The sequence below is a fragment of the Sciurus carolinensis genome, chromosome X (genome assembly GCF_902686445.1).
Source record: "Sciurus carolinensis chromosome X, mSciCar1.2, whole genome shotgun sequence".
NCBI classification, from domain to species: domain Eukaryota; kingdom Metazoa; phylum Chordata; class Mammalia; order Rodentia; family Sciuridae; genus Sciurus; species Sciurus carolinensis.
Genome location: NC_062232.1, coordinates 130,110,295 through 130,136,373, shown reverse-complemented (window position 1 = coordinate 130,136,373; position 26,079 = coordinate 130,110,295). Strand labels below are relative to the sequence as shown.

General features: G+C 54.5%; 1 protein-coding gene across 1 annotated transcript; it reads left to right on the top strand.

The window, feature by feature from the left end:
* Window positions 1-231: 231 nt before the first annotated feature.
* On the top strand, window positions 232-26,079 carry Hcfc1 (host cell factor C1). Its single transcript, XM_047535882.1, is given in 27 exon segments — window positions 232-1,628; window positions 8,478-8,626; window positions 8,857-9,017; window positions 9,725-9,933; window positions 10,864-10,948; window positions 11,502-11,608; window positions 13,037-13,216; window positions 13,308-13,505; window positions 13,508-13,666; window positions 13,967-14,127; window positions 14,717-14,914; window positions 15,279-15,503; window positions 15,644-15,748; window positions 16,013-16,232; window positions 16,547-16,689; window positions 16,838-16,976; window positions 17,206-17,426; window positions 18,046-19,549; window positions 19,820-19,983; window positions 20,642-21,086; window positions 21,466-21,789; window positions 22,021-22,139; window positions 22,239-22,376; window positions 22,866-23,051; window positions 23,975-24,275; window positions 24,897-24,960; window positions 25,136-26,079. Coding segments are annotated over 27 exon segments (6,138 nt in total). The 5' UTR covers window positions 232-1,435; the 3' UTR covers window positions 25,176-26,079.

Here is a 26,079-nt window from a genome sequence, read left to right as displayed (position 1 = left end):
TTAAAGGCAACTCCTCAGGCACATGTCCCTTCCGCGACCCGGGAGACAGTTTCCAAAGGGGGGCGGGGCCCAGCGAGTCTGAGGGAGTTAGCATTCTCATCCGGGCATATCCAGATGCCGCCGCCATCTTTGTTTTGTGCTGAAAGTCGCTATTGACGCCCGCGGACGGCCGGGCGAGGGGAAGTGGCAAGATGGCGGCTCCCAGGGCGGAGGCGTGGAGGCGCGCTCACGGGGATCCGTGGGGCGAGATGCGCCTGCACCTGACCCAAGCGCGGCTCGAGCCCTAGCCGAGTGCGCAGCGGCACCAACCCCCACTCCCCGCCGCGAGGCAGCGCGGGGATCCTTTAAGAGGCTTGGGCCCAGAGGCGAAGCCGTGTGAGGGCGGGGGAGTGGTGACGTCGTCAGACTCCACCCCCTCGCCCGACCGCCGCCGCCATGTTTAGTTGTTACTTCTTTACACAAGATGGCGGCTCCCAGGGAGGAGGCATGAGCGCCCTGCCGTTACCGCTCCTCCTGCCGTACAGTTGCCACTTCGGGGCCTAACTTTGGCTCTTTGGAGCGGCTCCTGTGGGAAGGAGTCATAAAGAGGGAAGCGAGGATTGGACGCTGCCTTGCATTTGGTCTGCAGTGGAAGAACTGACCAAGGAGGAAGAGAATAGGGGGGAAGGGGGAGCTAGTCTCAAGATGGCGGCTCCCAGGGCGGCAGGCGCAGCCTGAGCAGCGGAGGCGGACTCAAGAAAGAGGTGCGAGACCTCACGAGCCGTACGACGCGGGCTTCGGAGCAGCCACGGAGAGTTCGAGCTGGTTCCACTGGCCTCCGGCGTGACTCCATTCTTTAGGAGAGTCGGGGGTGTTTCGGGAGCGGCGGCTGTACTAAGTGCTAGGCGGGGAAGCGGGACGGTCTCAAGATGGCGGCTCCCACAATTGTGGTCTGAGCGCCGGCGGGGCTGAGACGACCGCGGCGCTTGTGGCTCCTTTCCACCCGCCCCGGAAGCCGGCCAGTGTTGGGGACTTGGGGGTGTGGGAACCGGGCCGGGGCTCCGCCATTTCCGGCGGGGGAGGGCTACGACTGAGGAAGGGAGGAGAGAGAGGCGGCTCAAGATGGCGGCTCCCAGGGCCTCCCGCCCGAGCTAGTAAGCGGGAGCACCCGAACAAATAGTCAGGGCGGCGGAACTCGACGGCCACCAGCTTCTCGGGCTTAGGTACTCGACAGTTTCGGGAAGCTCTTGGGGAGACGGGGCGAGCGAGAAGAAGGGGAAGAGCTAAAGGGAAGGAGGGTAGTTAAGATGGCGGCCTCCATGGAGTCGTCCACCGCTGTGTGAGGAACCGCTTCTCCGTGAGAGCTGCCTTAGGCGAAAGGGGGGGTGTGTGAGAGGAATTGAGGGGTTCCCTTCCCGCTTGGTGACTTCTTCCCACCGCACCCTTTCCTGGAACTATGGCTTCGGCCGTGTCGCCCGCCAACTCGCCAGCGGTGCTCCTGCAGCCCCGCTGGAAGCGAGTAGTGGGCTGGTCGGGTCCGGTGCCCCGACCCCGCCACGGCCACCGTGCCGTGGCCATCAAGGAGCTCATCGTGGTGTTTGGTGGCGGCAATGAAGGAATAGTGGACGAACTGCACGTGTACAACACGGGTGAGTGCAAAGCCCGCTGGGTCTTCGGATCTTTCCCTCCATCTCCTCTCCTTCCTCTTCCCTCCCTCCTTCCATCTCCTCTCTCACCACCCTCTTCCCTCCCTCCCCATCTTTTGCCCTCCTTCCCTCTCTCCTCCGTCTTCCTCTCCCTCTCCTCCCCTCCCCTCCCCTCCTCTCCCTCCCCTCTTCCCTTTCTCCCATCTCTCCCTCTCTCTCTCCGCTGATACGCTTTCTTCTCCCCTTTGCACTGACTGGCTTCTCCTCGTTTCCCTGGTCTTCCCCCCTGTTCTTACACCCCCGGACTTTCCTGCGTTTGAGGGTTGCTTTTCGTTACTTGGGAGAAACCCTGTAGTCGACTGCTGAGGGGGAGGTGGTGCCGCCACCGATGGTGACTTCAGACGTACGCCCTTACCCCCGCCGGCTGGACGGTGGGTGGAGGTGTCCCCTTGGCGCAGCCAGAGTCCTCCCCCCTCCCCAGCTCGCTCCACTCATCCTCATCCCTAGTGTCTATGCCCATTCAGGAGAAATGACAATTTCTGGATTATGGATCAGTTCTGTCTCCGGAGGGAGGGAAGCGCTCTTGAGGGGCAGTTTCAGCAGCCTGATCCAGCCTGGGAGGTTGCCAGCCGTGCTGGACACCGCCTCCTGGGTAATGCCGCTGGGTCTTTGGGGACCAATCGAACGGTGGTTGTGCTGCCTCCCCTTTTTGGCATTCACTTCTGCAGTATTTTATTCCCCCTAAATAGCCTTTTTTCCTAAACTGGTGCCTTGCAGTTGATGAGATGGATCCGTTTTCCCGCGGAGGGCCAGGTAGCCCCATGCCTCCCCTCTTCTATGAGCTCCAGGCAGTTGTTCTGCCCCTCCTTCTGTCTTCCCCTAAACCCAAGCCCTTGTTGGTTGGGAGGCGCCTCCATCTGCAGGCGTGAGTGATGTACCAGTGGCCTCTACCCCCTCCCTCGTGGGAGCCACATGTTGTCCCTTGCCTGGTCTGGGGCAGAAAGCCTGCTGCTTTCCACCACAGCTTTGTCGCATCCTTTCCCCAAGGTAGCCTCTTGGCCTGTTTTTGTACACCTAGCACAAGGATGGGCCCAAGTTGCCTGTTGACTGCTCCTAGCCCTCAGGACCCTCGTCTTGCCCTGAAGGAATGGTGAGTGGTCTTGCAGGTCTGTGGATTCAGTCCCAGGAGAGAGTGGCAGGAGAGAGCCCCTGCAGCTGCAGTGGCCTTCAGGAAGTCCCTCCACAGCAGCAGGAGGTGCATCTTGCAGTGCTTCCCCTCTGCCATCAGAGCCTGCCCACTCCTCCCCTTCACTGGTGTCCATCCTCCCAGGGCTCTGGTGGTCCCAGCACCTCCTGTCAGCTTCAAGAGTGGACTGTGAGGGCACAGCCAGGCTGCTGTTCCTTTGGCCAGCCCCCAGTCACCTCCTTGCTCTGGGGGTGGGAAACTGGCAGCATGTAGAAGGAGTGATTTGGGGACTGGGAGGCTTGGCACAGGCTCCTCGCTGGGGGGCACCACCACTGGGAGCACAGACAGGCACCTCTGACGTTATTGGCCCCTTCCAGCTTGACTTTGAAAGACTGGTGGGTTGCTGGTGATCCTTTGCATTCCTTGTTTCTCAGCACCTGTTGCCTCCAGAGAGCAGGGCTTCGCAGAAGGGGGGGGGTCTGTGGTACTCATGCCAGCCCGGGCAGCTGTGGTGGCAGGAATTAGCCCAGTAAGCTAAGGCCAAGGGCAGGGATACAACTTCTCAGGTGATAGGGCTGTTTTTAGAGATGCCCTCGCCATGAGCAGCACCTTCTTGACTTCTCGGACTGACTTTCTTCCGAGGCCTTGGAGTAGGCTCCCTGGCAGGGAAATGCAATTTTAGAAAGTAGGGCAGGGGCCTAATTACAGTCAGCTCCAAAGTCCACTGCAGGCCTCTGCCTTGGCTTCCTTGGGGCCTCTGCATGTTCCTTAATTTATTAAAATGAATTGACCACTTTGGCATTAATTTTTATCAAGCTGCACGAATAGATTGGCTGTTAGAGGGCAGTCAACCTTCCAAAGGGCTGCTTAGAGCAGAGCCCTGGAATCCTCCTGGGAAGCAGTTTGGAAACTTTCAGGGTCAGTTGGATAGACAACTTCTCAGGAGCAACTAGCAGACCCAGCGCTCTGTTCCTCATCCTAGTGTATCCATTATTCTGATGGACCCGGGATGTGCCTAGCACTTGGTGCCCCAGAGTCCTGACTGCCCATCTGCCCCCACAACTCCCTTTCCTGCTCACCTTGGTTTTTGTTTCCTTTTGTTTCAGTTGAGGTCAGGGCACATTCACATGCCTCTGCCTGTAGCACTTTTCCCTCTGCAGGATCAGCCCTCAAAAAGACTTGCCCCTGTGAAGAGCAGGCCAGTCTGGGCCCAATCCTTATTGTCTTATGGGGGGGTGACTTTTCATTGTCTTGGTCAGCTCAGTGACCTGGGGTGACCGCAGGGGATGGAGTGTGTGCACTTAAGGGGGTACCTGTGTGTGAGAAAAAGTGAGTGCATAGCTTTCCTTTTTGGTGTCAGTTAACCACAGTGACCCAGGGACACTTGACTGGCCTTTGGGAGGTCTTAAAGTAGCTATTGTCCTTGGCTTTGGAATTTTGTATTGTTTTGTTTGGTACTAGAAATTGAACCCAGCGAGCTTAACCACTGAGCCACATCCTCAGCCCTTTTTATTTTTTATTTCATTTTGACACGAGGTCTTGCTGAATTGGTGAAGCTGGCTTTGAACTTGTGATCCTTCTGCCTCAGCCTCCCAAGCTGCTGGGATTATGGGCATGCTCCTCAGGGGATTTTATTTCCATGAGGCAAAAGCAAATTACCCAAAGGCTCTGAGCCAAAGAATTCAGAGCCTACCAGGTTGGGGGTGCCCTGGTGAAGAGGGGTACGATTGCAAATGCTTTGCACAGGCTACTTTTGCCTCGGTGATGCTTTAGTGTCATAGACATGTACAGCTAGAAGAAACTTTAAAAAAATCTAATCAGATTTCCTTGTTTCTGTAGATGAAGAAATTGGGATCCAAGAGGGGAAGTGACAAGTCCAGGGTCACTCCGCTAGCTGGTGGCAGATTTGAACAGGAGCACAGACATTCACTGGGACTTCTCTGCCACCTGTCTTTTCATTTATGGGCTGTGAACCACCACCTTGGGAACCCCCCCCCCTTTTCTTTTGTCTCTGTACCTAATTGGTTACTAAATCCAGCTGGTATCACATCTGTTGCCCTTCCATTCCAGACCCTCCTCACTGCTTACCAGGTTCTCGCAGTCACTTCCTGATTGGCCTTGCTACTTTCGTTTGCTGGGAAATCCTGTTCACTCTTCAAGACCAGGCTCAGATGTTACCTCCTTTCCATTTGTACTATCTCCCTTGCTCTGCTCTCAGGAATTGGGCTTGGTTTTCAGCTCTTCCGGGTTATTCTTCCCATTGCTGAAAGACTGTGCACAGCCATCCTACTAAATGGGCAATAGAGGATGTGGCTCCTTTCTGCCTTCTAGCACAGAGCCTGCCACACCGGAAATGCTCTGATGTTCTGATGTGACAGATTGAACAAAAAAGGAAGACAATTCCTTTAACCTGACTTTCTGCCCTGATGTCTGGGTGTCAGTCTCGAGATGGTGGCATCAACAACTACAGATGGAGTTGGCAGCTCACCAAGAGGGGTGGGAGAGCAGATAGAAAGCAGGCTTCAGTCTTGACTGAGGAGAGGGACAGGGAGGGTGTTTCGTATCACACCAGATCTTGCGGGCGGGTGGCCTCCTTTCCCCAAATTCCTCTGTCTGATGAGAGCCAGCGAAGAGGGCAGTGACATGCCAGGGCATATCCAAAATGAAAGGCCAAGAGATTGGGTTACATGATACCCCCAGGTGATTGAGGGATGGCTGAGAACAGCTGTCTTGTTTTAAAGATGGAGAGAAAGAGCTTATTTGCTTTTGCTCTTTCAGGCAGTGGAATGGGACTTGTGGGTTAAATGAAGAGAAGCTACGTTCTCTTTGCCAGGAACTGCACTCCCTGACAGACTTTCTCCAAGGGAGTTGGGGAGGGACCCTGCCTTGCCTGGAATATTCTAGAACAAGATCACCTCTTGGGTCACCTAGAAGGAACTGGTGATCCAGAGACCCTGGTGCATCACAGGGCCCTTCTCACCTGGTCAACTGTGTCTGTGACCAGAGTGTGATGGGAAAGCTGTGGGCTGATCCATTTTGCCATTTAGCTTTCCTCACAAACTTTGATCCATGCTTCTGTAGCTACGTGCTTCTGAACAAGGGTGATCTGGTGACGGAGGGTAGCCAGTGACTGCCTCTACATGAGACCCTCAGGTGGACACAAATAGATCACATTCAGTGACCATAGTCAGTGACCAGGTTTTTGTCTCTCTTTTGATTCTGTGACCTTAGGTGAGTCACTTCTCCTGGGCTCTGTCCCTTTATCAACCTAGAGAGCTGGACTAAAGTGACCTCAGAGGTTTCTGTTGGCTTTTGTCCTGGTAACTTGGATGGAAGGAATTCCTTGCCTGGATTTTGGGATGCTGTCTCTCCCTGTTTGTTCAGGGTTGATTTGCCTGGGCGTTGAAAGCTCCTACTTTTCTTGGTTTGCATTTGCACTGGGACTGAGGAGGCAGAGAGCTGGTAAAACGCTGTACCTGTCTTACAAGAAGATGGCAGAGACCATGGTGCTAGCAGTCTGGAGTCCCAGTGACTCAGCTGAACAGCCGAGGAGCGAGCAGCTGTTCCAATCCACCTGTGGCATCAGTGGGGCCTGGGGAGGCCCTGTTCCCTCAGGCGTGGCCCAGGGCACAGTGGTGTGCTGCCTGTGGAGTCTTTGGACAGGACGTGGGTTATTCAGGATACGGTGGTAGTTGTATAAATGACCACGAACAACCCGGTTTCCTCAAATGCATCTGAATAAAGAAAAAAATAGGGACTGGGGTTGTGGCTCAGTGGCAGAGTACTTACTTGCCTAGCATTATGAGGCACTGGGTTCGATTCTCAGTACCACATAAAAAAATAAGTTAATTAAAAGTCCGTTGAATGCTAAAATAAATTTTAAAAAAAGAAAAATCTACTGTTCTTCCTCTTCCCAAATCTCAAAATACTTTTCATCCCCGTCAAATGTATATTTCTTACTGTCATGGTATTCCAGTGTGGAAGGTCAGACTGAGAAGCAGTGAGCAGCCCAAACCAGTCCTCAGAAGCCTCCTGGAACATCTCCTCCCCACAGGAATATCCTGGACCCCCCACATACCATCAAGTTGATGGGGACCACTGTTTTTATTTTTTCTGTCCTTTTTTATTTTTTGGAATTGGGAATTGATCTCAGGGTCGTTTTACCACTGAGCCACATGCCCAGTCCTTTGTAATTTTTATTTTGAGACAGGGTCTCGCTAAGTTGCCAAGGCTGGCTTTAAATTTGTGAATCTTCTGCCCCAGCCTCCCAACTCACTGGGATTACAGGTGTGAGCCACCACCACACCCTACCTAGGGGAACAATCTTGATTCAAGCCTTTGTCCAGATGATGCCCTGGAGCTGAGATCTGATTGACTGGGGTGCATGATTAGATTTACATCTGTCCCTCAGTTTGGGGTTTGAGAGGGATTGATGTATTTTTGGGGGGTCAACCCTTTGGTTAATAAGTCATAGTAGAAGGATATTTCCCCCATCCTGCCCCGCCCCCATTGTTGGGAATTGATCCCAGGGGCACTCTACCACTGAGCTACATCCCCAGCCCTTTTTTGTTTTATTTTGAAACAGGGTCTTACTGAGTTCTTGAGGCTGACCTCAAACTTGGGATCCTCTTGCCCTAGCCTCATGAGTCATTGGGATTAGAGGCATGTGCCACTGTGCCCGGATCCCCGGCCACTTTCCGGGAAACCCTGGCACCACAGGTGTAGGAGACATGGGAACCTGGATCGAGGAGCCAGACATACCAGGCAGTCTAGGGAAAAGCATGTTTCCACTAGAGACTGTCATGCATTGTGGATCCAGGCAGTGCATGGGGTTTGATTTGCCCTCTATCTTGGTGGCCTCCCTACCCTGCCCCCAGCCAGAAGTGTGAAGGGCTTTTGAGAAGCTTCTGTCATAGAAGCTCTGCTGCGGTTGCCACCTCTGGCTTGAGAATGTTCTGGAGCAGCATAGGCGTAGGCGTGGTGGTGGGGGAGGGGTACTGGCGCTGCCACTGAGCCTGTGGACCATCACCTAGGAGACGAGAACAGCGGGGAAGTCAGAGCAGACAGTGAGGCCCGGGAGGTCAGAGCAGAGACCAATTCTTGCCCCATCTCTCCCCTGCCAGCAAGCTGGGGCTGGTTTGTGTCCTCCCTCGCCTGCCTGCTTGGAGGGAAGACCGAGGCCTGCAGCAGTCACTGTTTTGCTGCAAAGAGGCAGCCGTGGGCTCTGACTGTCTTGACCCAGTGATGGCAGGGAGAGAAATGTAGGCTACTAGGAGGAGTGGGGGGCTCATAGAGGACGTTTTGGTTATTGAAGTTTATTGTGATGATCCAGCAAGCAGTAGGGAAGGAAGTCAGTGTCCACATTCCCAGAAGCTGATGGATTGTCTTGGCCAGTGATTTCCTGCTTGCCGAAATGACCTTGATAAGAAGCAGGGTGATCACAGGCAGTTGTGCAGTAATCTTTCATCCAGAGCTCCAGCAGACGGCCTGGCCAGAGTAGCTGGAGGTGCAGGGTGATAGGACTCCCAAGGGGTACACTGGCCCAGCTCCCAGCTCCTCCTTTCTCTGACCACATCTGAAGGTTGGGGGACTTAGGGAATATGAGGAATAAGGGTCAGACTCTAGAAGCTCCTGGGTGTTTTGACTCTCCTTCTTTTGTTCTTCAGCAACCAACCAGTGGTTCATCCCAGCTGTGAGAGGGGACATCCCTCCAGGGTGTGCGGCCTATGGCTTCGTCTGTGATGGTACTCGCCTGCTGGTGTTTGGTGGGATGGTGGAGTACGGGAAATACAGCAACGATCTCTATGAGCTCCAGGTAACAGTGTAGAGCCCCTGGGACCTTCCTCCTTCACAGATCTGTGCTCTCACACTGTCTCCTAGTCCCCATATGACCTCCTATATTGCTCGTTTACATTGGTGGCTTGGGGGCTTGAGATGAGTGAGGCAGTGGAGGAGACCATCTCTTCCTTAAGCCACAAATTGCCCCAGACTCCCTTCTTGGGGCTTCTTATCCCAGGAGCCAATCTCCAAGTCTTGCTTTTGCAGGCAAGCCGGTGGGAGTGGAAGAGACTCAAAGCAAAAACGCCCAAAAATGGCCCCCCTCCATGTCCTCGACTTGGGCACAGCTTCTCCCTTGTGGGCAACAAATGCTACCTGTTCGGGGGTCTGGCCAATGATAGTGAGGACCCTAAGAACAACATTCCAAGGTAAAGCTCTTGAGTTCATTTTTCTGTAGAACTCCACCAGGGTGGGTCTGCTTGCTCAGGTAGAGGGCTCACTGGAATCCTAAAGTCAGATAGGGCAGCCATCCTCACTGCAGTGTTGTCCCTTTCCTGTGCTAGGTTGTTAAATGAGAGATTGGCACTAGATGCTGTCTGAGGAACTTTTCTACTCTGAAATCTGAAACCCTGAGTAGCCCTCATGGGAGGAGGCCTGGGAAGGAGGTGGAAGCCTGCTTTGCCTTGGGCTGGCTCCTGCACCTCGGACTCAGTTTAGAACTGGTGCTTTCCCTCTCATCCTTCGCTGCCTGCAAGTTTCCTGATGGGAATTTTCCAAGGCCTGTGGCCAAGGGCCTTTCTGTCTGGAGGTAGTCCCAGGCCAACACCCGCTTCTTGCCCTAGGAGGCCCTTGTATAATGCCCAGCTTTGTGAGCTCAGCAGCCTGGAGGGGCCTGCTGCTGGGTCTGAACTCGACATGGCCACGTGGCCTCACACCCTGTTCCACTGTTTCAGTTAGGCTTGCCTTCAGGAGTTTTTGGCAGCACCTTCCTCGGGGTCAAGGGTAGAAGAACAACATGGAGTTGACACAGACTTTGCCCCTTTATGGTCCCAAGAGTCTACTGCTCACTGATAGGTACCCAGTGAGGCCTCTGGCATGTGGAATCAAGGCTCACTAACTGATCTTTCTTCATCAGGTACCTGAATGACTTATATATCCTGGAATTACGGCCAGGCTCTGGAGTGGTAGCCTGGGATATCCCCATCACTTACGGAGTCCTGCCCCCACCTCGAGAGTCACATACTGCTGTGGTCTACACTGAAAAAGACAATAAGAAGTCCAAGCTGGTGATCTATGGAGGGATGAGTGGCTGCAGACTGGGGGATCTCTGGACCCTGGATATTGGTAAGAAGCCCTTGCTGCTCTAGTAGACTTGGAGCAAAGTCTGGGCTGCCATCATCACACAGTGAGGTGGGGCTCACAGGGAGGTGGTGTCCCTCTTAGCTCTTTCCACTCCTCATGACATGGTGAAGGTAGGATACTTGATAGTCCCTAGGTTTGTGAGCTGGTATCTTTGTCCTGTGTTGGTGATATTCCTTTTAAGAAAGAGTAAGCTTAGTTGGCTGAGTTGGTTAACTAGCTTATAGGAGAAGAAGGAGGGAGATTGGGGCTTTTCTAGAGTGGAATTACTCTTGATTTGGGAAGCATTAGTGCTTATTGACTTACCATTGGTTAGTCTACATGTGAATAATGCATCCTGGTCTGGCTGTTGTGGTAAAATTGGATGTCCATAGACCATTAAGCCTTTGGGGGATACTTGAGCAGGTAGCCAGGTGGTGGTATCAGGGATGATGGGGAGAAGATTCCAACTACAGATTTCTGGAAGGTCTGCTGGTGGGAGAGTAGATATTGGTTATATTGCCCCATAGATCAGAGCACTCAAAAAGAAACAGTTGAGTGTGAGAGAAACATCAGCATAGACCAAAACGTGGTCTGTAGAGCATGGAGGTGGTATGAGGTAAGTGTGTTCCATGACGAGTAGGAAGTAGAGTGGCTGAAGTGGGAGCTCAGCCTGCCAACCCCAGCCCCAGAAGCATTGCTGGCTTGTAGGAGACACTTAGTACTTTTTGAAAGAAACTGTCTTGCCGGGATGGTCAAAATCACTTTGGAAATGCTAGAATTTGGCTGCTAGGGTAACAATCGGAGGGCCTCCTATGGGCTATAGGAAGGTCAGGGATGCAGTTTTTGCATCAGGTAGCACCTGCCACACTTGAGTCCAGGGAGTATCCTCTGTCTTGTCCAGTGTGGATGATCCTTTCTCTTTCATCTCTGCAGAGACGTTGACGTGGAATAAGCCCAGTCTCAGTGGGGTGGCACCCCTTCCTCGCAGTCTTCACTCTGCAACCACCATAGGAAACAAGTGAGTGGCTACTCTTCTCTTTCCTGGCCTGGAATTATTCCCACCCCTGCAGGCTTCCCTGTCAGTTTTATTGTGACAATCCCTAAGGCCCAAGGAGGCTGCTGCTTGGCTGGGTTGGCCTTGAGTAGCCCCGTTTTTCCATTATAATCTTGGGGGATCCAGAGAAGATAAATTCAGGGTGGAGGGTGCTACCCATGAAACTCAGCCCGAAACCCTTCTTGGGCTGAGGCTCCATACCATCAAGGGTACGGATCCTCCCCAAAAGCAGCTATCTTTTTGAATGCCAAGGTCCAAAAGGGAGTCTAGGGACGATGGAAACTAAGGTGAGTCTTAGACAAAAACAGTGATTTCCTGCTGGAGAGGTGACGCAGTTCTTGTGAGAGCTGAGCCACCAGGTAGGAGAGGGCTGTGTCCAAAGGCTTTGTGTGCCTTGGGGGACTCCTGGGGAGATCTAGCAGACTGAGCATGTTTGGAACTTCCTGAGTAGAAGAGGTGGCCTCTAGCTTGGCACCTCCTCTACAATCCTCTCCTGCTTTTCCCTCCCTCCTCTCAGAATGTATGTGTTTGGTGGCTGGGTGCCTCTCGTCATGGATGATGTCAAAGTGGCCACACACGAGAAGGAGTGGAAGTGTACCAACACGCTGGCTTGTCTCAACCTGGGTATGGCCTCCTCGGGCTCGGAGTGGCCTGGGGGAGGCTGACCCTCCTCAGCCCTGAGAGCTGTGTGGGGTGTGCGGGGAGTGAGGCTGGGCCCATGGCTCCTTTTAGAATCCACAGAAGTACCCACTGGGTAGAGCACTCCAGAGCAGTGCTCTCCTCTCTTCTTATTTGATTAGTCTCTTCATATACGTGGTCTTGTATCCAAAAGTCCAAAAGGATATTTGGTGCAGAGCCTCCCCCCATCTCAGGCAGCCACGTGGGTGGTTTCTTGTGCCCCCTGCAGGAACTCTTCTACACACAAAGGCAGTAACTCTAGATGTGTCTGTAGCCTGCTATACACAGGGCCACACTGGCACATTTCGTTTCGGAGATCATTCCGTGTCCCCTCACAGTGAGCAGCTGCATTCTTTTGAATTGTTATTGTGGCACCAAAACTTGTACAGATGCTGCTCCTGTGGGTATCCTTTCACCATTTTCATCCAAATGCAAGTGCATTGAAAGGGTAAACAAACCTGGAGGTAGGTAGCCAGGTATGTGGTGCAGGCCTGTAGTCCCAGCTACTCCAGAGCTGAGGCAGGAGAGTGGCTTAAGCTTGGGCAACAAAGCAAGAAAAAAATCTCAAAGGAAAAAAAATGTCTAGAGGGAAAGTTGCCATCAGATGTTGCCATGCCACCCTGACTATACCAGTGTAGATAACCCTGGTGATGCCTAAGTTCCTGGAACCTGGCCCTCAGCACACAGTCAGACTCTCCCAGCCTGCCAAATGGCAGAGCTCCCCACCAGCCAGTCCCCTGCCTTGGTTCACCCTGAGCCCCAGTTGCAGCAGGCACAGAACTCAAACTGCCAGGTACCATGTGGTTTATGTTTCTCTTATTTTGAGTGAAGGGTGCATTTTTGTTTAAAGGCCCTTCTATTCAATTTTTCTTGTACACTGCAGTCCTTTTGCCTTCCTGTCTCTGGCACATGTGTTGTTTGATGTGCAAGGAGTTAAACCTTCACCTTTATTTTTCTAATAGTTTTCTCTCTCTCTCTCTCTCTCTCTCTCTCTCTCTCTTTCTCTTTGTACTGGGGATTGAACCCAGGGGTTCTCTACCATTGAGTTACATTCCTAGCCCTTATTTTTTTTGAGACAGGGTCTTGCTATGTTGCCCAGGCTGACTTTGAACTTGCAATATCTTCCTGTCTCAGCCTCTTGAATAACTGGGATTACAGGTGTGCGCCACTGCACCCAGCATCATATATTTTTTTTTTTTTATAGTGCTTTTGGCGTATGGAGTTTGCTTGTTTTTAATTTAGTACACTGACAATTTTCCAGTTTTAATTCCCCATCCTTGACAATGAAAAGACAAGGGGGCAACTGGGAATCAAGGGAAGGGGGTGGGTTTCTTCTGCCCTCCCTATTAACCTCCAGCACCTACCAACCCCTAGATACCATGGCCTGGGAGACCATCCTGATGGACACACTGGAGGACAACATTCCCCGCGCTCGAGCTGGCCACTGTGCAGTTGCCATCAACACCCGCCTGTATATTTGGAGTGGGCGCGATGGCTACCGGAAGGCCTGGAACAACCAGGTCTGCTGCAAGGACCTCTGGTACTTGGAGACAGGTAAGGCATCATCCAGCAGGGCCAGCGCCAATCCAGTGCCAATCCCCAAAGCTTCCCCTCCTCTCATCTTACAACCTATGTTCTCTTACAGAAAAGCCACCACCCCCGGCCCGGGTACAACTGGTACGAGCCAACACCAACTCCCTGGAGGTGAGCTGGGGGGCAGTGGCAACAGCCGACAGTTATCTTCTGCAGCTCCAGAAATATGACATTCCTGCCACGGCTGCTACTGCCACCTCCCCCACACCCAATCCAGTCCCATCTGTGCCTGCCAACCCTCCCAAGAGCCCTGCCCAGCAGCAGCCGCACCTGCTGTGCAGCCGCTGACCCAAGTAGGCATCACGCTCCTGCCCCAGGCTGCTGCCGCGCCCCCGACCACCACCACCATCCAGGTCTTGCCGACGGTGCCAGGCAGCTCCATTTCTGTGCCCGCTGCAGCCAGGACTCAAGGTAAGCTGGGGGGCCAGGGGCATTGAGGGTAGGAGCTGATCCCTGGGGACATTCAGTGCCTAAGTAGGGGTCACTACCCTGATTCCTGGGAGGGTTTTAAATAGCAGCTCAGTCGCAGTTGACTTGGGGCTTATTGTAAGGGGATGAGGGGGAGAACGTGCCTGAAGGCACAGAAGATCCACATGCAAACTAAAGCACAGACCTGTCTAGGAGTAGCTCAGGTCTGTGTACTGAAATACAGAGGGCCTGGGACATGGTGTGGAAGGTGACTTGCTGATGGCCAACCCCCTCTCTCATCAGGTGTCCCTGCTGTTCTCAAAGTGACTGGTCCTCAGGCTACAACAGGAACCCCATTGGTCACCATGCGACCTGCCAGCCAGGCTGGGAAGGCCCCTGTCACTGTGACCTCCCTGCCTGCTGGTGTGCGAATGGTTGTTCCCACGCAGAGTGCCCAGGGGACGGTGAGGACTTGTCACTGGGCCGGGCTAAGGGAATGGGTGTGGGACTTTCTGATGACCAAGTCGAAAAAATGGAGCTCTCCCACCCAGCTCCTGTACTGTGCATCATACGCCTTTCTTGTCTGTAAAGTGCTGGTGGTGAGATTTCTGGCAGGATTGAGAATTAATAAGTTAATGCCTCAAAAGAACCTAACCTGCTATATGATCCTCAGGGCATTTTAAATGTGGACTTCCTTGTCCTGTAGCCTGAGGGAGAATCTGGCCAGCTGGGTCTGACCCAGGCCAACAAGAAAGTGAGGTGTATGTGACTGTTGGCATTTGAACCCAGGGCCTTGTGCATGTTAGCATGTGCACTAGCACTGAACTACACTCCCAGCCCTGACTCTGTTGTCTTTGAAAAAGATCCAGAGTGCCTGACAAATTCCTACCACAGGGGTTTCTGTGCTTTCTCATTGGTGGGGATACTTCTAATTTGGGGCTAGGAGAGAGGGGCCAGCAGTAGGAAAAGCTCAGGGATGTTGCTGAGCCCCCTTGGCAGGTTCCAGGCAGACAGGTGGTGCCACATGGCTCACACACCCTGTACCTGCCACAGGTGATTGGTAGCAGCCCACAGATGAGTGGGATGGCCGCGTTGGCAGCTGCTGCTGCTGCCACCCAGAAAATCCCTCCTTCTTCAGCGCCTACGGTGCTGAGTGTCCCAGCGGGCACTACTATCGTCAAGACTGTGGCTGTGACACCTGGCACGACCACCCTCCCAGCCACTGTGAAGGTGGCCTCCTCTCCCGTCATGGTGAGCATCTGTCTTCTGGGCCTGGTTCTAAGCCAGCAACCTCAGGGCCAGGGGTTTCTGGTCACTGCAATCTTATAAAACAGCAGTCACTTCTTCTGAGCTTTTGACCAACCCTTGAAGCCATTGGTCCATTCTTGGTACTGGTGTGGGCTGTGGCATAGGCAGTTACTTTCAGGGGGAATGGGCAACCTTAGGGCTAGACTTGTGGACATTCAGGCTGCTCCCTGGTATCATTAAAAAGAAAAGTAAACCAGTCTATTCTGTTCTGGAGGTGTGGGGTTGGGTGAGCATCAGCTAGATCCATGGGCATTCCAAATGGCAACTTGGTCTCAACCCTGCTCATCACTCATCTCTGTCCCTCAAGGTGAGCAATCCTGCCACTCGTATGCTGAAGACTGCAGCTGCCCAAGTCGGGACATCTGTCTCCTCTGCCGCTAACACATCTACCCGCCCTATCATCACGGTGCACAAGTCAGGGACTGTGACCGTGGCCCAGCAAGCCCAGGTGGTGACCACAGTTGTAGGTGGGGTCACCAAGACCATCACCCTCGTGAAGAGCCCCATCTCAGTTCCAGGAGGCAGTGCTTTGGTGAGTGCATGTGATAGCTGCCAGGCTGTGGTGACTGCCAGGGGAGAGTTGCTGCCCCTGGTATACCAGTAGAGTCCCAACCCAGTCCATGACCTTGTTTGGTTTCTGGATCACTCTCTACTCCATCCTTTCCTTCTTAGATTTCCAATCTGGGCAAAGTGATGTCAGTGGTCCAGACCAAACCAGTTCAGACTTCAGCAGTCACCGGCCAGGCATCTACGGGTCCTGTAACTCAGATCATCCAGGTGAGCTCTCAGTATTTACTGAAAATGATCCCCAGGCTCAGAGCCCCATAGGCAAGAACAGGTGCTGTGCCACAAGGACAACTCATGCCTCTGCCTATGGAAGACCCCAGGAGCATGTGTTGCTCAGAGTCCTGCTGTTTAGTCCTGTTACCTGCAGTATCCAGACCATTCCCTGAGCTACTTAGACTGCCATTGGATAGTAATCGGAGCAAGCATTCTTTCCTTATAGTGGTGCCCATTCATCTACCTGCTTCCCCATTTCAGACCAAAGGACCCCTGCCAGCGGGGACAATTCTGAAGCTGGTGACCTCAGCAGACGGAAAACCTACCACCATCATCACCACCACACAGGCCAGTGGGGCAGGGACCAAGCCCACCATCCTGGGCATCAGCAGCGTCTCTCCCAGCACCACCAAACCTGGCACGACCACCATCATCAAGACCATCCCCATGTCCGCCATCATCACCCAGGCAGGCGCCACAGGTAGGGACCTCCCTAACACAGGTTCCTGAAGGTCCTTACTGACAAGTAACTGTCATGAGGCAGAAGCAGGAAGAAGAAAGGGGGGCCAGTAACAGTGTGTTCCCTGATTTTGTTTTCCCCTTTCCTGCCTCCTTTAGCTTTTTTGGGTTTTGAGATTTCTAGGGAGCTGGCAGGCTTCTGACCCTGATTGGTAGTTCTTTTTATCTTTGGGGCTGCAGATGTGACTGCTTTAAAAGGGGGCCCAAGGAAGATGGCATATGGGAAGTCCTCAATGGAACTTGTCTTCCCTGGCTCCCCCTGTGTCTCCTGTGCAGGTGTGACTAGCAGTCCTGGCATCAAGTCCCCTATCACCATTATCACCACCAAGGTTATGACTTCAGGAACTGGAGCACCCGCTAAAATCATCACTGCTGTCCCCAAGATTGCCACTGGCCATGGGCAGCAAGGAGTGACACAGGTGAGGCACACATGACCCTCTCTTCACCCTGGTCTCGAGTGCAGTCCACCCAGCAGGGCACACATGTCCTCCTGACAGGTCTGGGAAGGGCAACACAGTCCAGCCAGCCTGGGAGTGATGTTGGTGGCGCTTTGCTCTGGTGTTCTAGGTGGTGCTAAAGGGGGCCCCTGGACAGCCAGGCACCATCCTCCGCACCGTGCCCATGGGGGGCGTTCGCCTGGTCACCCCTGTCACCGTCTCTGCCGTCAAGCCAGCCGTCACCACATTGGTTGTGAAGGGCACCACAGGTGTGTAGCCCTCAGGCCAGGGCCTCAACAATGGCCGGACTCCATCCCTACAGGCTTCCTGTGGCCACCTCCCCATAGTCCAGCTGGGGGAGGATGGCAGGTGCTCTTTCCGGGGCCTTCGGTCCTTAGTAGCTGCACTCCAGAGCTCCTAGTCCCTTAGCCCCACCCATGGAGAGAGATTGCTGGAAAGGAGGTGGTAGCAGCTTTACCTCTGCTTCCTTTCCTTTAGGTGTTACAACCTTAGGCACGGTGACAGGCACTGTTTCCACCAGCCTTGCTGGAGCTGGGGGCCATAGCACCAGCGCCTCCCTGGCCACGCCCATCACCACACTGGGTACCATTGCCACCCTCTCAAGCCAGGTGATTAACCCCACCGCCATTACTGTGTCAGCTGCGCAGACCACACTGACGGCCGCTGGCGGGCTCACCACACCCACTATCACAATGCAGGTAGGGTGGGGCCCAAGGATGAGCCTTCGCACGCAGCAGTGACCCAGGTGAAAGTATGGGAGAAGTAGGCCCTTTTCCTGAAGTTGTGCGGCCCTGGCGCTTTTCCAACATGTGTGATTTCCTTGTCGATGTGTCGTCTTATCCATAGGGTGTTGTGGTGCGACCTTATTTACGCCAACGCTTAATCTCTCAGCCTTATAGAGGATGTGATAATTCACCTTCATGTACATGTAGCATCGTCTTCTCTCCGTATGTTTCCTTAAGCTGAATTCCTAGAAGCAATGAGGCATCTATTGATGGCCTTTGTGCATCATCAAGCGATTCCATTCCCTCCGAAGGGCTCGACTTTAGGCTAGCCTCCTCTCCTGTCCTGGCCCTGTCTCAACCCCTTCCTTGGTCCAGTTGTCCTTGAGGCAAAGCAGTGCCTCTTCCCTGGTCTTTCAGCAAGTCAGTGTTGAGATCAGAGGATAGGCACATTTTGGATTTGCCAGGGCTGGTTAGGAGCAGAATTTGTGGTCCCATTTGGCATGGGTGACAATGTAGTATGGTAGGAAAGAGAAACAGATGGGAAGTCACGTAACTCATGGTACTAACTCTTCTGGTTTCATGTCTCCCCCAGCCTGTCTCCCAGCCTACCCAGGTGACTCTGATTACAGCACCCAGCGGGGTTGAGGCCCAGCCTGTGCACGACCTCCCTGTGTCCATTCTGGCCTCACCTACTACAGAGCAGCCCACGGCCACAGTCACCATCGCCGACTCTGGTCAGGGTGATGTGCAGCCTGGCACTGTGACACTGGTGTGCTCCAATCCACCCTGTGAGACCCACGAGACAGGCACTACCAACACGGCCACCACCACTGTTGTGGCCAACCTTGGGGGACACCCCCAGCCCACCCAAGTGCAGTTTGTCTGTGATAGGCAGGAGGCAGCTGCTTCTCTTGTGACCTCAACTGTGGGGCAGCAGAATGGTAGTGTGGTCCGCGTCTGCTCGAACCCACCCTGTGAAACCCATGAGACAGGAACCACCAACACTGCCACCACAGCCACCTCCAACATGGCTGGGCAGCATGGCTGCTCAAACCCACCCTGTGAGACCCATGAGACGGGCACCACCAGCACCGCCACGACGGCCATGTCCAACATTGGCGCTGGCCAGCAACGAGATACCCGTCGTGCCTCTAGCACCCCCACTGTGGTCCGGATCAGTGTGGTTCCTGGGGCATTGGAGGGAGCCCAGGGTTCTGTCAAGCCCCAGTGCCAAACCCGCCAGACCAGCGCAACCAGCACCACCATGACTGTGATGGCCACCGGGGCCCCATGCTCAACTGGTCCTCTGCTGAGGCCAAGCATGGCCCTGGAGGCTGGGGTCCATAGCCCTGCTTTTGTGCAGTTGGCCCCTCTGAGTGGTAAAGTTGGGCCAGGTGGCCCCAGCAACAAGGACATGCTCCTGGGGCGCCAGCTGGAGACGCATCACACACACACAACCAATACCCCGACCACGGCACGCTCCATCATGGGTACTGGGGAGCCCAGTGCAGCTCGCGTGGTCTCCATGCCTGCATATGAGAGCCTCCAAACCAGTTCACCCAGCACCACTGTAACTGTGACGGCCCTGGAGGCTCTGCTGTGCCCCTCGGCCACAGTGACCCAAGTCTGCTCCAACCCGCCATGCGAGACCCACGAGACGGGCACCACCAACACCGCCACTACCTCCAACGCAGGCAGCGCCCAGCGGGCGTGCTCCAACCCACCTTGTGAGACCCATGAGACGGGTACCACACACACGGCCACCACCGCCACCTCCAGTGGGGGGGCAGGTCAGCCTGAGGGTGGGCAGCAGCCCCCTGCTGGCCGACCCTGTGAGACGCACCAGACCACTTCCACAGGCACCACTATGTCAGTCAGCGTGGGTGCCCTGCTCCCTGATGCTGCCCCATCCCACAGGACCCTGGAGTCCAGCTTGGAGGCAGCGGCAGTGCCCACCATCACTTCCCAGGCTGGTGCTGCATTGCTGGCTCCTTTCCCAACACAGAGGGTGTGCTCCAACCCCCCCTGTGAGACCCACGAGACGGGCACCACACACACAGCCACCACCGTCACCTCCAACATGAGCTCAAATCAAGGTGAGTGAAGGCGTTCATCCTTGCATTCATATCCCCCGGACCCCAAGGCTCAGAGGGAAAAGAGAAGGTGACAAAAACCTGTCCAGAGTCCGTTGAAGCTGTGGCACCCAATCCGCAAGTGGGGTGAGGTGGAGATGTCTTTGATGTGTTGGTCACATATAGGGGGTCTCCAGGAGACTGTCTCATCCTCTGGTCCTCCCTTGAGGACAACAGAAGCCTGTGGTGGTAAAGCCAAGCCGAAGCCGACCATTCTGCCTGTCACCTCCACAGACCCCCCACCAGCTGCCAGCGATCAGGGAGAGGTGGAGAGCACCCAGGGTGATAATGTGAACATCGCCAGCTCCAGTGCCATCACAACAACCGTGTCCTCCACACTGCCACGGGCAGTGACTACCGTGACACAGTCCACACCTGTTCCAGGCCCCTCCGTGCCGGTAAGAGCCAGAGGGGACCCCCCTTCCTTGTCCACTGCACCTTTGGCCCGTGCTGTTCCAGAGTCAGACACCAGATGTCGCTCTTGTACCAGGCACAGTGCTGCTCCTGACTCCTTTTCCAGACCATAAAAGGGCAGCCTCCGTGCTTGATGGGCAGGAGGCGGCAGTCCAACAGTTCTCAGCTACTCCAGGGCGCTTTGTCTCCGTACTGTTTCCAGTCGCTTGTCGTTTCACTGTAGCCTGTAAAAGTGAGATGGTGGGGGTCTGAGTGCTTTTTTCTATATATACTGGGAAGCCTCTCTGAAGACTAGTTAAACATGACTGAGGGTCTCAAGGGTCTACCCTTCTCACTGCACCCCTCGTGCTGCTTAGTGACCCACCATCCCCATTCCCATTTAGCATGGGGTCAAGATGGCCCGTCATGCGTGACACCATAGGCACAAAGGAGAAGATGAAGGCTATCTTGCTTTAGCCCCACTACCGGCTTCCCTCTCCTCCTCTGACGGGAGCTTCTCTCCCTTTCTAGAAGATTTCATCACTGACTGAGACTACCCCAGGGGCTCTGACTTCCGAAGTCCCCATCCCAGCCACGATAACAGTGACCATAGCCAACACAGAAACTTCTGACATGCCCTTCTCTGCTGTTGACATCCTGCAGCCCCCAGAGGAACTCCAGGTCTCACCAGGACCTCGCCAGCAGCTGCCACCACGGCAACTCCTGCAGTCTTCCTCCACACCTCTGATGGGGGAGTCCGCCGAGGTCCTGTCAACCTCCCAGACCCCTGAGCTCCAGACCGCCGTGGATCTGAGCAGCACAGGGGACCCATCTTCAGGCCAGGAGCCTGCCAGCTCAGCGGTAGTGGCTACTGTGGTGGTCCAGCCACCTCAGCCCACACAGTCTGAAGTAGACCAGTTAACACTTCCCCAAGAGCTGATGGCTGAGGCCCAGGCGGGCACCACCACCCTCATGGTAACAGGGCTCACCCCTGAGGAACTTGCAGTGACTGCTGCTGCAGAAGCAGCTGCCCAGGCTGCAGCCACCGAGGAGGCCCAGGCCCTGGCCATCCAGGCAGTGCTCCAGGCCGCACAGCAGGCTGTCATGGGTAGGTGCTAGCCAGGAGCCCCAAGGGAAGACAGGCCCCTCAGGAGGAATGACAGCCCTGAATGGAGGGCTAAGGTGACCAGCAGTGGGTCAGCTAATGAGAGAAGGCCCCCTTCCTGCAAGAGTGGCACAGTGGGCCCTGGGCAGGCCCGTAGAGGGGATACTTGTGTTGACCGGGCAGACTGGAACTGACATCTGGGAAGGAGGTGGGGCTCAGTGGCCAGGGTGTAACCCATGGTGGGGAATGGGTGGGACAAAACCCACCAGGGAAACGAGGTCTCAAAACACTTCCGAGCACTTCCCTTGGACAGCATCCCTGTCCGTTGGGCCAAGTGAATTGGCGTTCCTTTTGAGTCGTATTTTTCTTGGCCTTGGAGCAGGCACCGGGGAACCCATGGACACATCTGAGGCGGCAGCAGCTGTGACACAGGCAGAGCTGGGTCACCTTTCAGCTGAGGGCCAGGAGGGCCAGGCCACCACCATCCCTATTGTGCTGACACAGCAGGAATTGGCTGCCTTGGTGCAGCAGCAGCAACAGCTACAGGAGGCCCAGGCCCAGGCCCAGCAGCAGCACCACCTCCCCACCGAGGCCCTGGCCCCAGCCGACAGCCTCAATGACCCGACCATCGAGAGCAACTGCCTCAATGAGCTGTCTGGTGCTGTCCCCAGTACTGTGGCCCTGTTACCCTCGACGGCCACTGAGAGTAAGCAGGGTCCTGCCTTGGCTTTGACCCCTATGCCTGGGGAACTCAAGTTATTTGGGGAGAGAAATCTGATTGGGGGTAACCACTCTGGTGCTAGAGTGCGTGCGTAGAAGGTGGCCAGGGGAGACAGGGAGGTGAGGGTAGCATGAGGGTACCATTTCAGGAGGTCCAGGCCCTGAAGAGAAGCCAGGTTTCCAGAACCTTTGCTGCTGACACCTCCTTTCTTCCCAGGCCTGGCTCCGTCCAACACCTTTGTGGCCCCCCAGCCAGTTGTGGTAGCCAGCCCAGCGAAGCTACAGGCTGCAGCTACCCTAACTGAAGTGGCCAATGGCATAGAGTCCCTGGGTGTGGTGAGTTGGGTGTGATGGGACCCTGAGGGACAGGGATCAGCACTGCCTCCAGACCCTGAGGGCTGAGGACCTGATCTCATCTCCCTGTTTGTTTTCTAGAAGCCAGACCTGCCACCCCCGCCCAGCAAAGCCCCCGTGAAGAAGGAGAACCAGTGGTTTGATGTGGGGGTCATTAAGGGCACTAATGTGATGGTGACACACTATTTCCTGCCGCCAGATGATGCTGTCCCATCAGATGTAAGTGTCCCCAGGAACTGGCACCCTCAGGTGGGTAGATCTTCTAAGTATTTAGAAGCAGGCTTGGCTCTACTGCCTTGAGTTGAGGCTTATAAGAAACTCCCATCAGGAAGCTGAGTTGAGTGATCAGGAATGACCAGCTGGAGACCCTCCCCACCTGCTAAGCAGTAGAAAAGTGACACCTTTTGGGGTCCTTTCCTGACAGTGCCTGGCCTCAGCCTCATTGGGCAACCATTGGTGACCTCACTCCCCTTCGCCACATAGTCCCCATGAACCTATACTGTTCCCAAGATGGAAAACTGCTCTGTGGACCCTCAAGCTGCCTTTTTAATTTTTGTGGTGCTGGGGATGGAACCCAGGGCCTTGAGGGCATACTAGGCAAATGCTCTGCCACTGAGCTTCACCCCAGCCCATAGAGCCACCTTGACAGCAAGCTTCATGCCAGTTTTTTTCTCTTTCTTCACCTGTTTTTCCATTTTCTTTCCCCAGGATGACTCGGGCACTGTCCCTGACTATAACCAGCTAAAGAAGCAGGAGCTACAGCCAGGCACAGCCTATAAGTTTCGTGTTGCTGGTATCAACGCCTGTGGCCGGGGGCCCTTCAGCGAGATCTCAGCCTTTAAGACGTGTCTGCCTGGTTTCCCAGGGGCCCCTTGTGCCATTAAAATCAGCAAAGTGAGTCTTCCTCACTTCCCACTTCGTGGGGTGGCCTGTCCCCACCATTGATCAGAACAGACTTCAGCTGAGTGCACATGCAGGGCCCAGATGCGGGGGTGGGGCCAGATGTGGGCATGGTAGCTGAGCCCACCCTGGTGGACAGAGGCTGCTGCCTGGTGGGTAATGAGTGCCAAGACCCTGGCTTCTGGTCCTGGCTATGTCATCGATTGCCAGGGTGACAAGGTGAAGTTCCTTTCTGTTCCCCAGCCTCAATTTCTTTCTCTGTAGCCTGGCAGCTAGTGTCCTCAAGCAGCCCATCTCTGCCAAGCTCTGTACTGCTCCATGTTTTATTTTTTCCACTAGTACTGGGGTTTGAACCTAAGGCCTTGTGCATGCTATGCAAGTGCTCTACTACCGAGCTACATCCTTAGCCCTTTCTTTCTTTCTTTCTTTATTAATTTTTATTTTGAGACAGGGTCTCTCTGAGTTGCCCAGGCTGACCTAGAACTTGTCCTGCTTCAGCCTCCCAAGTAGCTGGCATTATAGGCGTGTGCCAGCAGGCTTGCCCTTCAACATGTTCTTTTATCCTAAAAACATCCCAAGGAGGTCTGAGTTGTCTTGTTAGCTCCATTTCTCAGATGTAGAAACTGAGTCGCCAAGAGGCCAAGTGACAGGTTACACATTAAGTAGCAGAGGAGATTCAGGAAGCTGTTTTGAGTCCCAGTTCCTTTTATTCTTTCCACTTGGGGGCAGATCTCTTTAAAGTTCTTTGAACTCCAATGTGGAATATCTCTATTGTGTTAAGGAAGAAAGGCTCATGCCAGGTAGGAGCAGTCAGTACTGCAGGCTTCTTGGCCCCCTGTTGTTCTGGGGACAGGCAGGGTGGGCAGAGGCCCCAGTGACTGAAGAAGGCAAGGCTTGACCTTCTGTCTGGCTTCTAGAGTCCAGACGGTGCTCACCTCACCTGGGAGCCGCCCTCTGTGACCTCCGGCAAGATCATCGAGTACTCTGTGTACCTGGCCATCCAGAGCTCACAGGCTGGTGGGGAGCCCAAGAGCTCCACCCCTGCCCAGCTGGCCTTCATGCGAGTGTACTGCGGGCCCAGCCCCTCTTGCCTTGTGCAGTCCTCCAGCCTCTCCAATGCCCACATTGACTACACCACCAAGCCCGCCATCATCTTCCGCATCGCTGCCCGCAACGAGAAGGGCTATGGCCCAGCCACACAAGTGAGGTGGTTACAAGGTAAGTAGCATTGGGGGCAGCTTACAGGGAAGCTGGGCACAGCAGGAGGTTGGTACTGACCTACCGTAAATTTGTCTGAGATGTTGCCCCCTCTTCATCCTGAGTATCCTGTCCTCCCCCAGTTCCTGCTAATTCTGTACACAGAGCTCCCATGGGGATGGGTAGCGAGTGGGGCGGGGGGGGGGGGGGGACGGACCCAGCTTGAAGCTAGACTTGGAGCTCTACAATATGGGGGCACGATGGCGTAGGGTGGTATGGAGGGACAAAGATTTCCAGGCCCAAGAACAGCCTGTTCCAAAAAGTAGGAGGCCCAGGCTGAGTCCAGAGCCCTGTGGGTGGCGGACAGGGGTGGAGTGGGCTGGTGGCAGCCATGGGAGGACAGCTTATCTTCCGTTTAGCAGCACTCCAGCTCCCCTGAGGCCAGAGAAAGCAGCAACAGAGGCAAGAGTAAAGCCTAGAGGGCTTCTGACCTATGTCTTGGGGAGATATGATGGGAGTGTCCTCCCTTCTGGGCCCTGTAGGGCAGCACAGAGGTGGCCAGGACTGTTCGGGGGTGGGTCAGGGTTATAAATGCATTCCGTGCTCTTTGCCTGACTGCTCACCATCTCCTGTTCTTTTCAGAAACCAGTAAAGACAGCTCAGGCACCAAGCCAGCCAGCAAGCGGCCTATGTCCTCTCCGGAAATGTAAGTAGGACGTCCCTTTCAGGAACATTCTGAGGCAGGGGGTGGAAATAGTAGGACTCAGCCTCTCATCAGTTAGCTTGGGACTGGATCTGCCAGGTGTCCCATATTGCTGGTTCTTGGAGTGCTGGCCCGAACTTGGAGCCTAACTCTCTGTCTCTCTCCTCTATCTTCCAAGGAAATCTGCTCCAAAGAAATCTAAGGCAGATGGTCAGTGAGAGTAAGCTGACCAGCACCTGGATTCTTCTCCAGACCCCCTCTGCTTCAGGAACCACCCATCAGGGGCTGCCCTGCTCGCCCCGCCTGCTCGGCGTTCGCACTTCACCCTCACCAGCCACTGGCCACCGTTCATCCTCCCTCTTTCTGTCTGTTTTTACAATAAAGAAAGCACATTTTACCATTGCTGTTGGGAGGGAGCAGAAGGCAGATTGGAAAGAGCAGTGAGCCAGGAGCAGGAGCATAGCGCTCCTCCTTTCCCCCTCCCTCCAGCCCCTGCCCCTGGGGCTACAGAGCCCTTTGAGGGAAAGAAATTGAAACTCAAAGGAGGTAGACCTCACCCACATTTCAAAGCCTGCACATGTTTCCTGCGGTTCATCACTCTTGGCCTGAGGGGCAGCCTAGGGCTGGGTGGGGGTGGGTAGTGGAGCCAAGGAAAGGCGCCCCGTATTGGGTGTCTGTCTGATTCTATTTTACTTTGTTACCCTTGTGTTTCCAATCACCTCTCATCCCTTCCTCAGGCTTAGCCGGTCCTATCTCGCCCAGCGAGCCCACAGGAAGCTTACAAATCTTCTCTGAGGCCTTTGTGCTCCCACTTCTTCTTCCCCGCTTCCCCTTTATAAAGAGAAAAGAAAGAAGGAAATAGGAGGAGGGGAAAGGAGGAGCCCCTGGGTAGCCTGAGCAGCGGCTGTGGAATCCTGAAATGTCCCAGTGGGGAATGGAGTGGCCCCTGGCAAGCCTGGCTTTGGCCCTGCCCAGCTTGAGGCTGGGGCCACATCACCAACTGCTGCATTTGTTGTATTTTTCTTTTTAAGTTGAAATTGATGAAGTTAACATTTTTATTGTAATTTTAGCCTTAGCGTGTGGGGTTTTGTCCCTTTTTGTTGTTAGCTGTGTACAGAATGT